At 36.7% G+C, this 13,530-nt stretch overlaps 1 protein-coding gene across 1 annotated transcript in view; it reads left to right on the forward strand.

Moving 5' to 3' along the window:
* The window catches only part of SMURF2 (SMAD specific E3 ubiquitin protein ligase 2), a 61,751-nt gene extending 51,804 nt beyond the window's left edge, over positions 1–9,947 (forward strand). The window contains exons 11-19 of the mRNA XM_032199501.1: positions 1,364–1,574; positions 2,731–2,834; positions 3,480–3,594; positions 4,026–4,204; positions 4,678–4,815; positions 4,993–5,113; positions 7,020–7,221; positions 8,983–9,058; positions 9,320–9,947. Coding sequence (XP_032055392.1) covers positions 1,364–1,574; positions 2,731–2,834; positions 3,480–3,594; positions 4,026–4,204; positions 4,678–4,815; positions 4,993–5,113; positions 7,020–7,221; positions 8,983–9,058; positions 9,320–9,419 — 1,246 coding nt within the window. The 3' untranslated portion in view covers positions 9,420–9,947. The remainder of the gene's footprint in view (positions 1–1,363; positions 1,575–2,730; positions 2,835–3,479; positions 3,595–4,025; positions 4,205–4,677; positions 4,816–4,992; positions 5,114–7,019; positions 7,222–8,982; positions 9,059–9,319) is intronic.
* The last annotated feature ends 3,583 nt before the right edge of the window (positions 9,948–13,530 follow it).

Raw genomic sequence — 13,530 nt, forward strand, 5'->3', positions numbered from 1 at the left:
GTAACAGAATAAGATTTGTGAGCATTATTCCCTACCTCTAGTCCAGAAGTAAAGAGATATTATTAATAGTAAGCCTTGCATTATTGCTGAAGTGATCGAAAATGTGTGCCATTGTAGAGGTTTCTAAATAGTAGGTTTTGTAGGACTACAGGTAAAACATTGGAGTCAACTGCTGTTAGTTTCCCTTGAGGGTAGTTCATGCAAAATTACTTTAAATAAAATGTTTGAAAATAACAAAATAGCTATCAGAACCACATGGCAAACTGGGAACACCCCCACCCCTTTTTAATTGCCAAATCTGAATGTTGCTGTGGTGAAAGCCTGCTGGAAATGAATTTTGGTTGGCCAGGAGAGCTTTCTAATAGACATTGCTTCAAAACAGGCAAAAGACTGAAAATGTAAAATATATTAAAGTCGTGTGTGGTCCTATCTAATATTTTTGGTCCTTTATGTTGCAAAAAACAACATATATTCCAATGAAAAAAAAAATCTAAATTATGACCTTTTCTATTTATCCAACAAATTTAGGACATTATCATGTGTCCCACACTGAGAGGTGTTGTTATTTATTTTTTTTTTCCCACGTTTTATGTAAAATACAACTTTTATCCTGGCTTGTTTGGAGATGTCATACCGAAATACAAAAATATCCACTCACTATCTACAAGAAATGACACGAGGGAGGGCATTTCTGCTCAAGATAAATTTTCTTTTTCTAGTAAGAAGTTAGATTTACAAAATCTCTTAGAATTGCTAGTAAAAATACTTGTTTATCTGTGCCAATTAGTTACATGTGAACTCCCCACATTCCTGTGGTCCAGACTAGGCCAGGTACAAGGGACAAGGTCCTTGCCAAGCTGCCAGTACAAACATCTTTTTGTAAGCTTACTCTTTTTCAGACAAGCCATTTAAAACAGACTATGGTATTGACTGTAGATTAGAGGCATAGTGTTTGGCAGACCCCTGAATTTTAAAATGGAGGAAGGCAAAACATGCAAGGGAAATATGGAAATGGTATCTGAGAAATTCAGTGTCAGCAGCTTAGTAGTAAAATTGTATGGCTAATACCTTATTATATAGTGCTGTAACCTTTTACATACTTTGTAGAGTAGTACTAATAGAAATAACAAACCCTAAAAACAATTGATAGTTGCCAAGAAAGACAGAAACATGTGTCTTTAGTCAGGATAAAATCTCTCTGAATTTATTTTTTACTGGACCTGAATGTTTTTAGTGTAATCACAGTAATAATCATAGTAAAATGTAAGTAGTTCAGTTACGAAAACTTAACCGTTAAGAAACATCTGAAGAAAACACGGGACGTATGACTTGAATATCTGCAAACAGCTGTGTTTGTTTTTAGCCGCCAGAATCAACTTAAAGATCAGCAGCACCAGCAGCAGCAGCAGGTAGTGTCCTTGTGTCAGCTTCCAGATGAGGCGGAGTGTCTCACTGTGCCAAGGTACAAGCGAGACCTGGTGCAGAAACTCAAGATCCTGAGGCAAGAGCTGTCACAGCAGCAACCTCAAGCTGGCCACTGTCGTATTGAGGTCTCCAGAGAAGAGATTTTTGAGGTAATTTGAGAACTTAACCCATTTATTAACGTTGAGAGAAGGGGAGGAGGGTTATCCGCAAGTGTCTGAAGAAGTCACTCAGGTAGCTGAAATGTTGAAGCCTGGAGTTAAAGCTGAAATTTTACCAGTGGTATATGAGGACAGGAATCATTTTGTGTGTGTGATCAGAACAGTTGTGTATGTAAAGTAGATGTATTTACCCTGTGAAGAAGAAGAAGAAAAAGGAGGAAAGCTTTTCCTGTGATAGGAGATGGACACTTTCCTCACTTCTTCCACCACTTTAAGGCAGTGTCTCTTACAGAGGGGACGTTGCAATCTGAAAACTAAACAATCTGAAAAGATCTTTGATGTTTTTGTAAGTTAAGTAAAAATACTATTGAATAATATTTATCTTTGGAGTTAAAATTGCTTAGCACCTATCTCAGTTCTGGCTGATATTTTTGCAGAATCAGACATTTTATGCATTCAGTAGGCTTCTGAATGACCAGAGATGTCTGCATTGAGTCATTTACGTCTTATTTTGTGAGATTGCTTAGCAGAATAATTCTGCTGAATTGATGAAATGCAGTTATACATGGACTTTTTCTGAAGAACAGTATGTCTTGAAAATTTTATCAGCCATCCCACCCATCCCTGTTGCATTTTTATCCCACCCACAAACATGATAGCCCGCTGTGTTGTCACCGTTTTTACAGCCAAGAAAGATTTGTGTTGGCCTTCCCTTTGGAGACTGTCAAGTCGCTTCATAATCAACTAAAAAAGAAAGGGGAAAATGCTGCCATACAGCAGTGAAAATTATCATTTTCATTATTATGATTTTTTATTTTATTTAATTTTTTTGAAAACAAAAATTTACTGACACAGATTTGGGGGGAAGGGGTAAAGTTATGTGAGAATGACAGAAAATATGATCACTGTACAACCTGGGAAGTTTAGAGGTGGTTCTTCTCTCATGTCTGTTTTATTTGACAAGCATTATCACATTTGTAGAACACTGTGTAGCCATCTGCGGTCGGAGAAGCAGTGGTTAGTATCTAGGAAAATAGTATCCCCCTTGGACTTAGAATCTGAGACTCCCTTAATTTCTAATAAACAGTAGTAGCTTCTTCTTGTCTGTAAATAGCAGTTAATAAAAGAACGTGTTGTGTATTAACAGGAATCCTACAGGCAAGTCATGAAGATGAGGCCAAAAGACCTGTGGAAACGATTAATGATAAAATTCCGTGGGGAGGAAGGCCTTGATTATGGAGGTGTTGCCAGGTAAACAGTGCATCCTCTGTCTCTTCCTGCAGCCTCACCAGTTACACTGCTCTGAATCCAAGACTGGATTTATAACAGCTCTGGTTTTGTTTTGATTCGATTTGATTTGATTTTTTTTTAATTCCTTGTAAATAAATCAAAATGCGTTACAGATTGCATCAAAGACTTATCACATGTGTGAGATGCTCTTTTGATATCTACCAAAATTACACTATTTGTTTTTGGTTTGTAAAGCCTTCGGTATCTGAGAATTTGCACCACTAAACACTCAACTTTACAGAGGAGTTCTGATCAAAAATATGCTTTATTGCAAGTTACCACTACTGTTTGAAGCAATATTTTAAGAACTAGCAGTTGGAAGGCAACTGAAATATGTCAGTTGTCTGTGAGGTTACTCTTGACTTTTTTATAAAAAGGAACTTTTTTTTATTATATGAAGAGATCCTTCATATATTAAACCAGTTCTAGGAATTCTGTTGGCTGTCAGGAGCAGTGCAGTCACTGAATCAGTAAAAAAATAATTTTGATTTCAACCTTCTCTAAACATGTTCATAGCCAACTTCCTTTTGAAAAGATTGAAAGTATTCTTAGTGTATGAATGCATTTGTCTAAAGTACACTATAAATTATTATTATTTTTCTTCAGGGAGTGGCTGTACCTATTGTCACATGAAATGTTGAATCCATATTACGGTCTCTTCCAATATTCCCGAGATGATATCTATACACTGCAAATCAACCCAGACTCTGCAGTTAACCCGGTATGACTGGCAACAGGAGTTTTGTGACCTAGAAATTAAATGCGTGCAGAGAACGTTCTAGACTTAAGAATCTAGTTCTCGCATTAGTATTGCTAGAGACTTAATTTGTGCAATATGATAATTTCTTTTTAGAACTGATCAAAGAAACCTCCCAAATGTGTTCTTAATTTTCTTTAAGATGCAATTCATATTTCCTTTGGAAGTTTGTTTTTAAGTTTGTTTTGATTCTTAGTAGTAAGACTTCTGGACTGGAAGCAATATACTAAATGTACTGTGTATAAAAACAAACAAAAAAAAAGAAAAGAAAAGTTCTGGCTATGTTTTTGGTTGTTTTTTTTTTTTTTTAGTTTTATTGAAATTTTGTTTAATATTCAGCAGATACAATCTAGCAGTCTTGTTTAGTTGAATGACTTAGTCTTTTTCAATTCTAGGAACACTTATCATATTTCCATTTTGTTGGACGGATAATGGGGATGGCTGTATTTCACGGACACTATATTGACGGGGGCTTCACGTTGCCTTTCTATAAGCAGTTGCTAGGAAAGCCAATTACTTTGGATGATATGGAATTGGTTGACCCTGATCTTCATAACAGCTTAGTTTGGATACTGTATGTACTGTGCATTATGTTTTACAATGTTAGATTTCTTTCTGTTTAACACATGATATATGTCCCTAAATCCTGTTGAAAAGAGATTAAGTATATTTTGATCTCCCACTCTGGCAGATTTAAGAAACATCTTTCTTACATGCACAATTTGTCTTCTTTAAAGGCTTAACATGCTCAAAGTATTCAAATTTGGAGGGAATGAAAGATTACTGAGCTGTAAAGTATTCTGTTGTTCCGTTGTATTTGTTCATTGATTTTTGCCTATTATAAACAGCATGTTATTGAAATATAACATTGGAAGTTTGATAATCGGTTTAAAATGTAACAAAAATGTATATTAATCTCTTGCTTCCAAGCAATAATTTTAAATGTCACTCAAAAAGTAAATCATGATGTCTGTCAAAAGCCCTATGGCTGTAATATATTTGCAGAATAGATTTTTGTTGAGTCACTTACTTATTTCTTTCCACCAGTGAGAATGATATCACAGGAGTCTTAGACCATACGTTCTGTGTAGAACACAATGCATATGGGGAAATTATTCAACATGAACTGAAACCCAATGGCAAAAGCATCCCAGTGACAGAAGAGAACAAAAAGGAATATGTCAGGTATTTATTTGAAGTAATTAAGTGTTATGGTGTGTTTTTTTTTTATTCCTAAATGGTAGTGTAATAATTTTGTTGTTACATATTGCTGTCAGTGAGGCCATTTTTTGGGTTGAATAAATTGCAGGTTTATTATATTTGAATACATCTTTCACAAATCCAATTTGCACTTGCTTACAGGCTTTATGTAAACTGGCGATTTTTACGAGGAATTGAAGCTCAGTTTCTGGCTCTACAGAAGGGATTTAATGAAGTAATCCCACAACATCTGCTGAAGACATTTGATGAGAAAGAGTTAGAGGTCAGTACACTAATGTTATGTTATGTCGTCAAGTGTAATAATAAAAGCCCGAGGCATTCTTCTGAGACTAAGGAACATGTGAAGTTGTATCCCCAGTGCTTTAGGGGTTTTGCAGGTGTGCTATTGCAAAAAATACAGTTAGCATAAGAGGTTACCAGGTCACGCAGTCTCTGAGATGGACAGCATGCATCTTCCACTGAGAATTAGGAGAGTGCTTCTCAAGGTGACATTTCATAGCAACTGTGTAAGTGGTAGAAGAGGAGACCTTCTCCTATACCAAAACAAAACAGAAAAAAACAAATTGCTGAACCCATTGAGTGTGTGATCTGCAGTGACCTTGGATTATTTCACTGAGTGTTACTCCAGCAGAGGCAGTGGTGCATATTTCTCACAGTGTAGTTTCATGATATTAAATATAAGTGCTGCCAGGAAAATGCTCTGTCACTCCCTCCCACCTTGTTCCCAGCCCCTCCAGTGTACTGCACTGAGATCGGTGTCAGACAGCTATGCAGTTTTGCAGAGCTGGGTTATGCCAGACTAAACTGGCTCCGCAATATAGCATAAGGAAAGGTGCTGTCACCAACAAATGTGCTATAAAATGTCAAGATCAGCATCCTCACCATATCAGTTCAAATCCCATAGATCTCAAGCTTGTTTTAAAACTGAAGTCTAATATACAGTCTGTCAGCTGCAGAGCTGAGCTTCTTGCCATATAAAATGGCCACAAGGTAAATGATTAATGCTTTCTTTTGTTCCCTGTACTAGAATGTCAATGAGTGCTATTCCTTAATCCTGAATGTTCTCATTCAACAACAACCAGCCAGCCAGCCCGTTAATCCAGAATCGTTTTGCAGACAGAGGAAGAACAGTGAAGGTCTGGTGTTGTTAGTCACAAGCAGATGTCTTTATAATCATATCCCTTTTGAGCTTAAGCCAATCCATTGTGGTTCTCTGTTTAGAAGTGCCAAAAGCTCATCTTCAGGAGAGAAATCCTATTTGTATTACCTGTATGGTATGACAACAACAAAATTATTTCTGGGGGTCCAGAGTTGAATGAGCCAAACTTCACCCTTAGTTTTGCTCCACAAAGAAGCATTGAATTCAAATGGGAATTGTGTGCACTTTCACATAAGGGGAGGAATCTATGCTTCTAGCATTTGATGGGCAGGTCAAGATGTTTTCATATAAGCTTATGAAATGTTTTTTTAATTTGAATTAAGATATTTGAAAGACTGTGCATAAAGGTAAGGAAGGCTCTTCTAAAGAAAAATGTTGCATTTCTACATCGCCTAATATTAGTGAGAAGTTATAATTTTCCTTTGGTTTAAAATCTGTCAATTTTTCAGACTCAGTAATTCATCATTTGTCTAGCTCCAAATCTTTTGTTGTTGTTTTATTAATGGTCACAGAATCATTTAGGTTGGAAAAGACCTCTAAGTACAACCATTACCCTAGCACTGCCAAGTCTACTACTGAACCATGTCCCTAGATACCACATCTACACTGATGTCTTTTGAATACCTCAGGGATGGTGACTCAACCATTTCCTTGGTCAGCAAGCACGTTCCAATGCTGCATAAACCTTTCAGTGAATAATTTTTTCCTAATATCCAACCTAAACCTCCCCTGGTGCAACTTGAGGCCATTTCCTTTTGTCCTATCACTTGTTGCTTAGGAGAAGAGGCCAACCTTCACCCTGCTACAGCCTCTTTTGAGGTTGTTGTAGAGCACTGCAAAGTCTCCCCTGAGCCTCTTTTTCTCTAGGCTAAATAACCCCGGTTCTCTCAACTGCTCCTCATAAGCCCTGTTCTTTAGACCCTTCCCAGCTTCGTTTCCCAATGGAAGATGGATAGTTCCTAGCTCCCATCCCACTTATGAAATCATTAATTATATTTTAAATTTACAGCTCATCATTTGTGGACTTGGAAAAATTGATGTTAATGACTGGAAGGCAAATACTAGGTTAAAACACTGTACACCAGACAGCAACATTGTGAAATGGTTCTGGAAAGCTGTGGAATTCTTTGATGAAGAAAGGAGAGCACGACTTCTCCAGTTTGTGACTGGCTCATCCAGAGTGCCTCTGCAGGGCTTCAAGGCATTGCAAGGTAATGTTTTGCCAGAATTAACTGCAAATGCCTGTATTTGGAGACACATCACAGAAACATTAGCTAAATATAAGGCTGGTTGGCTGTACTGTGACTTTTTTCAGGGGGATTTTTAATGGTCTGATGAGTAACAATCTCAGAAATGCCCTTTTTGCCAGTTCGTTTGTTACCTTTTGAATCAGCTGTAAATGGTTCTTTTGTTTCAATTACGCACTTCCTTCCTTCTCTAGCAATACTTTCTGATCAGTGGAGATCTAGCAGGGTTCTCCTTATGTTTTTTCCTGTTTTTTCATTTCTCTCTTCTGTAAGCCTTCATCATCTGTACAGCTCTGTGGCAGAAGACACCAACATGGAGTGTTCTTGTGGTTCTGACAGCAGATGCACTTAGTAATCTGTACTGGCTTTATTGTAAGAATAACATAATCACAAGCATCCCAGGCAACAGAAACAATCTATTTGGTTATTGACCTGTTTTCTGAACTTCAGTCAAAACTCTGGATCTCTGCTGCATCCCTTGTTGTTCTGTTAATGCACTAGTTACCGTATTTCACTCTCTCACAAGATGAGAGAAAGCATCCCAGGGGAAGTGTTGACCATGAACCATTTTAATAGGTAGAAGATCCCGAGAGAACACATTCAGTGATAATAGCTGCTACAAACAATAGTGAGTTGCTATAGAAATAAGTTCCATCATCCATTCTTCACCTGGAAGCCCTCGTGTTTCTTTTTCCTCACTTCTTAAGCTCTAAAATGTTCGGGAGCATTAGAAGCTGAGGAAGATTGACATTTTGAAGGCCCTCATTACTTTAAGTGTTTAAATAATATTGGGGAGAGACTTCTTCAGGCAAACTGTGTAACTGTTAATGGCCTGAGAATAGCTGAATGTAGGAATACCCTACTACTAATGTGAATGCTGTTAGTATTGTGAAGCAAATTGTTTGGAGTATGGTAATGCTAGTTTAACTTTACCTGCACTGTATATTCTAATATGACTATGCTAGTGGGGAAAAAAAACAACTGTGAAAAACAAAGCCTGCTTTCCTACATATTTGAAAAAAAATAAAACCTTATCAGGTTTTAGACGGGAGTTGTGTTAACACAGTAGTACGCTTTTATTTGCTTACACTCCTAGTTGACAGCAAAGTATCCCCATTAGAAAGATTCGAAACTGTAGATTATATTCTTAAATGTCTGTCTACACAAGCAAAAATTCTGGTTTTATTAAGGGTAGGGCGTTTGTAAGCTCTTCTGGCCTTTGTCTAAAAGGCTGCTGTGTTGCAGTCTTTCATTTAGCAGAGATTAAGGGGATCGCTACACAGTCATAATTTCACAAAAATATAGAAGTTGGTATCTGTGACTCTTCTGTCCAGTTTGTCCACTACTCAACAGCTGTTACAACATGGGGACCAATAGAGCTGTGTTAAGTTTCCTTCTTTAGGAAGGGTGGGAAAAGTTAGATTCAGAACTATTATAATTATATAGTGCACAGTGTAAAACGGGTATTTTATTCTGCCTTATTGATGCTTTGTTATTGTTTATCTTCCAGTGACATAAATAACTGCATGGTTATTTTGTGGGGGTGAATGGGAAGAAATTGTCTGATATACACTGTGAGGGTTTTTTTTGCTAGTTGTTCATGGTTTCAACTTTTTCTGCAGAGTTTCTCTTTTTCTTGCTTTATTTACTTTTTTGTTGCAGTGCAACAAAGCAATTTTGTATTATGTGATACAGTAGTAATAGATACCTTTTCTGGATTTTCAGGTGCTGCAGGCCCACGACTATTTACAATACACCAGATTGATGCCAGCACTAACAATTTGCCGAAAGCTCATACCTGGTAAGACTGCTTCAGGTCTCTGTTGTGATGTATAGATTTGCTCTCTCTATACTTAGAACTTAATTTTCTGATGTCATAAATACTGTCCATTACAGAGTAGTACAGGTGTGAAAACTGCAAATTGATTTTATGTATATGAAGTTGACCTCGTTAAATATTGCCTTGTCCTTGTTTCAACCAGGTTAAAATGAAGTATAGCAGAACTTTGCTAGGTGAGGCTTGAAGTTCCAAATAATTGAAACTTTTGCTTTCTCTTTGCAGCTTTAACCGAATAGACATTCCTCCTTATGAAAGCTATGACAAGCTATATGAGAAGCTGCTAACTGCCATTGAAGAAACATGTGGGTTTGCCGTGGAATGACCCTTCACAGGCTTACCTGAGACTCTATTTATACTCCTGTCAGCCAGAAAGCCCTTCCCTCGCCAAGACTCAAGAAATGCTTGAAATACAGGAAACTTTCCCTTTTCTACACTAGGACACTGTAAGGGAAAGAACAACTTTGGAAATTTTTTTTTCTTCAAGAAAATAGATTCTGTGGTTCCTGCCATAGGATCATTCAGCTGCTATTAAAAACTAATATCTTGAACATACAGAATGCTGACTTTTCCTACATTTCAACAGTTAAGCAGTATTCTATACTTAAAGACTACTACTATTTTTGTAAAAGGTAATCTATTATATTTGCCTACCTGATTTCTATTCTCAGATACCAAGACACAACTTCAGCAGTCGGTACAAGTCACGTTTCAGCCTGTTTTAAATGTATGATACTGAACAGCATCTATACCTGCTATTTTTGGAAAAAAAATATTTTGGATTATTCTAACTTTGCATAAAATTGGCTGAAAGAATCATTAATCTTTTTAATTAAAGCCACTTACATGTTAACTGCATTTTCTTATAGTAAAACATTATATTCTGCAATGTAAATTCAACTTAAATGTTACCACAGGGGGCTTTTTTTCTATATTTTTTCAAGCATGAATTACAAATAATGATGTTTTGGGGTCCTATTTATATCACTTGTCAGATTCCTTAAAATTTCTAGTATGAGCGTCACATACTGTATTTGGTACAGTATTTGTGTTAACATGTGGAATAGGCCTTTTTTAATGAACAGTAGACATTTTGATTTTTTTAAACAGCATTTTTCTAATAAGTCTGTCAAGAGTATTTTCTGTTGCTTTTGACTTTAAACACTGCATTTTTCAACTTTTTTAGCATGTTGATGAGGTAATATTTGACAGCAGAAACCTGTTTGCAGTTCATTTCAGAACCCATCCTGTCCAGTCGACCAAAGTTTGTTTGAATGCAGCCAAATCACATTATATCTTTGTTGATGCTAAAGATTTATCAGGTAAAACATATTTTAATCTTTGTCTAGCTGCTCATCACATGTGGGTTTGTTACAACTAAGGAAAAAGGCGATAAAAAATGATGTATTATCTGAAATGTGTGATGTGCTTTGAAAAAAAGGTTTCAAAAGCACATAATTTATTGATTGTAGGGATGGAAGTAAGTATATATATGAATTATAACATGGGTTGATCTCTTCAAAGGGGAATAAAATGCACTACCAGTAGAGGGAACTGAATTTTGAAGTAAGTTTGGGAATTCTCAGTTAAGGTCTATGTGATCTGTTCATGGTGTGTAGATGAATCAGTCTACTTACTAGACAGTGGCATTCTCCTATCAGTGGTGAGAATATCTGGAATAGGTAGCATTTTTTTCCAATCAGTGTTGTTTTTTTAACATGGGTTACAATTGACCATCAAATCTGCACTATTTTTTACACTGCCAATAAGAAGAAAGTCAAGGGTACAGAAAATGCTGAAAGAATGGGACGTAAATGGCTGTTCTGTTCTGCAGTGTAGGCCACACAGTGAACTAGCTAATTTTCTATTTGTTCTATGGAGCTTGAACTTAATTTTGTTCTGCCAAATCTGACTGCCACAGTGAGTAAACTACTACTGGATGTTGTGTATTAGAATAGTGGGCAACAGACTACTTTTTAGAATTGTGGTAGGAATCTGGTGAGCCAAATCCACATGTTCATTTGATTATATATATATTTTTGTACAGCTGTTGCTTCCCAGTTCTGGGCTGGCTGCAGAGCAGAGGCTACTTAGGGATGTAAACTTAAAGCCAAGAAACTTGCTTTGACAGCCAGATTTGACATATATCAGACCCTTCTTTCTTAATTTCAAGGGATTATTGCACTCTTACGATGGCTGGTACCTTTGCTTATAGTCGGAATCCCTAATTCAAGGCTTTCAGGTAATACTGTTACCAGAGAAGCTACCACTATGTTTGTCCAGGTTGCCCGGGAGAGCAAAGTAGGATGTTGCCCAGTGTGTTTTTATTCGTTACTGCTGCCTGTGGTTGGGGACCACTGCTTTAGATATGCCCACAGACCTCTTATCACCCCAAGTTTGGAGGTATGACATGAATTACTCTTTACAGAGACTAGTTGTTTTTTTTTTTTACCACTGTTCACAGGATTAAAAGTCTCCACTGTTGCATAAGGGATTTCATTCTGCTCTTGCTCAGGCTATGGCTGCAGCCACCCTGATCGTGAAAGCATGAAAATTCAGTTTGATCCAGTCTTTGGGAGAAGTCAGGGCTCAGTTGGCAGTTCCAGGGAGAAGGTGTGCTGTTCCCTTGGCACCAGACAGCCCACCTCAGCACTATTTAAAAAACATCTCTCTAAGTGTCTCCTGAGCACACCACCTGTACCCACCTCCTAGGAACCTTTTCCCTGTCAGCCTGCTTAGGCTGGTAAGTGTATTGAGCACATAGTTATGGCCACCCTTGTGACAAAAAAGCATTTCTGAGGAGGGGGGAGATGAGCTCTGCAGAATGGAGTGGAGATCAGCTGATAAATACCATTCATTTTCACAGCAGCCTTAGCAGTTCATCTGTTTGTTCTACCAAACATTTTGGTATGGCATAGAGATTTTTTTTTAGTTGTCTCAGATAAATATTGTAAATTTAATATATTATAGGCAAAACTAGATAAATCTACGTTTGACTTCCCATAGCTGACAGATGAGGTTGAATATACCAAGTATTTTGAGTGCCTTTCTACCTTCATGACTGAGAGCTTTAACTTAAAGCACCTCATCACCTAGTCGCATGTTTATCAGAAAATGTTAAAAGGTTCATTCCTTTGCAAAATTTTGTTTCAAGATCATGTCAACTACTTTCCCCTCAAAAAGGTGCTAAGCCTAATATTGCATTTTAACCTTGGACTTTCACCCCATGATTAATGTGAATATTTATTTCAATGTGTCCCTCTTACTGGGTTTTACTTTATCCAGTCTTTAGTTGTTTTAGAGAGATGTCACATCATGGTTTTATGCTGTTGCTTTTCATTATGAATGTTTAATTATGAACAGTGACTTTTGTAGATTTCAAATATACAGTACACAGTTGAGTTTCAGAGGATTTAATTTCTCGGTGTAAAGAGTTTTGTAATGGTGCTTTGTACAGTATGTATTCTAATTTTTTTGCACATAGTTTCAGTTTCCCTAAACTGATTTATTTTTACCAAATTTTTTGTTGTACTAAAGTCCAGAGCACACAAGCTGTTTTTAAATTCTTGTTCTACAACACTACATCTGTATTGAACTTCTGGTGCGTTTAAACTAGCTGCATTGATGGAAGTAAAAGCTTTGCTTCTATATCATAAGTATGCATCATACAGCTTAATGTAGCATGCTTCAGATTTTAAACAGCACCATATAGTTAACAGGTGCCATTTGTTGTACTTTACACTATGTAGTAGGTTTCTGGCTCTACCACATCCTCAGAGCTTTGTCTGTAGCTGTAATTAGTTTATACAAGTGTAATTACTCCTCCACAAACTGACCGTTCTTAGTTTATCATTTCCATTGTATTTATTACAGAGTGTTTTAGCATTGATATCATTGTATTTTCACCCAGCTGTTACATGAGCTTTAACAAAAAAAAAAAATCTGTATAAAATGGTTTTTAAGTACTTAATGTATGTACCCATGCAGAAGTTGAGCAATAAATTGTATGCTGTTTGCACTGTCACAGCATCAATGGTTTAAAAAGTTTTAAGTGTTTCTTAATTAAACATTAAAATGTAACAAAAGCTTTTTTCAGTAACTCAGCTTTGTCTCAGGAGAAAAAAAATCAACTCTTAGTGTCTTTCTACAGGCTGCTACCTACAGTTGTGCTAAATTGTGCTGAATGTCCTGGTTGAAAAAAAGTCTTACTTTTGGCTTTCATGTTAATGGTATGTGTGTTTCTTGGAAAGGACTTCATCTCAGTGTTAGTGAATGGATGTCTCCTCCAAAAAGTCAGCAAAAGCTAAACCACCTTCCTTATGGGAAGAAAAGTATAGAACTTGTAAATACTTGTTAAAATTTAACCTAGGTGGTAAATATTGTCCCTTAAATAGAGAGAGACTTGAAATTAACCTAGTTTTTAGTAACTCCTTGCA

Source organism: Aythya fuligula, chromosome 18 (genome assembly GCF_009819795.1).
Source record: "Aythya fuligula isolate bAytFul2 chromosome 18, bAytFul2.pri, whole genome shotgun sequence".
In the NCBI taxonomy this organism is placed as follows: Eukaryota; Metazoa; Chordata; class Aves; order Anseriformes; family Anatidae; genus Aythya; species Aythya fuligula.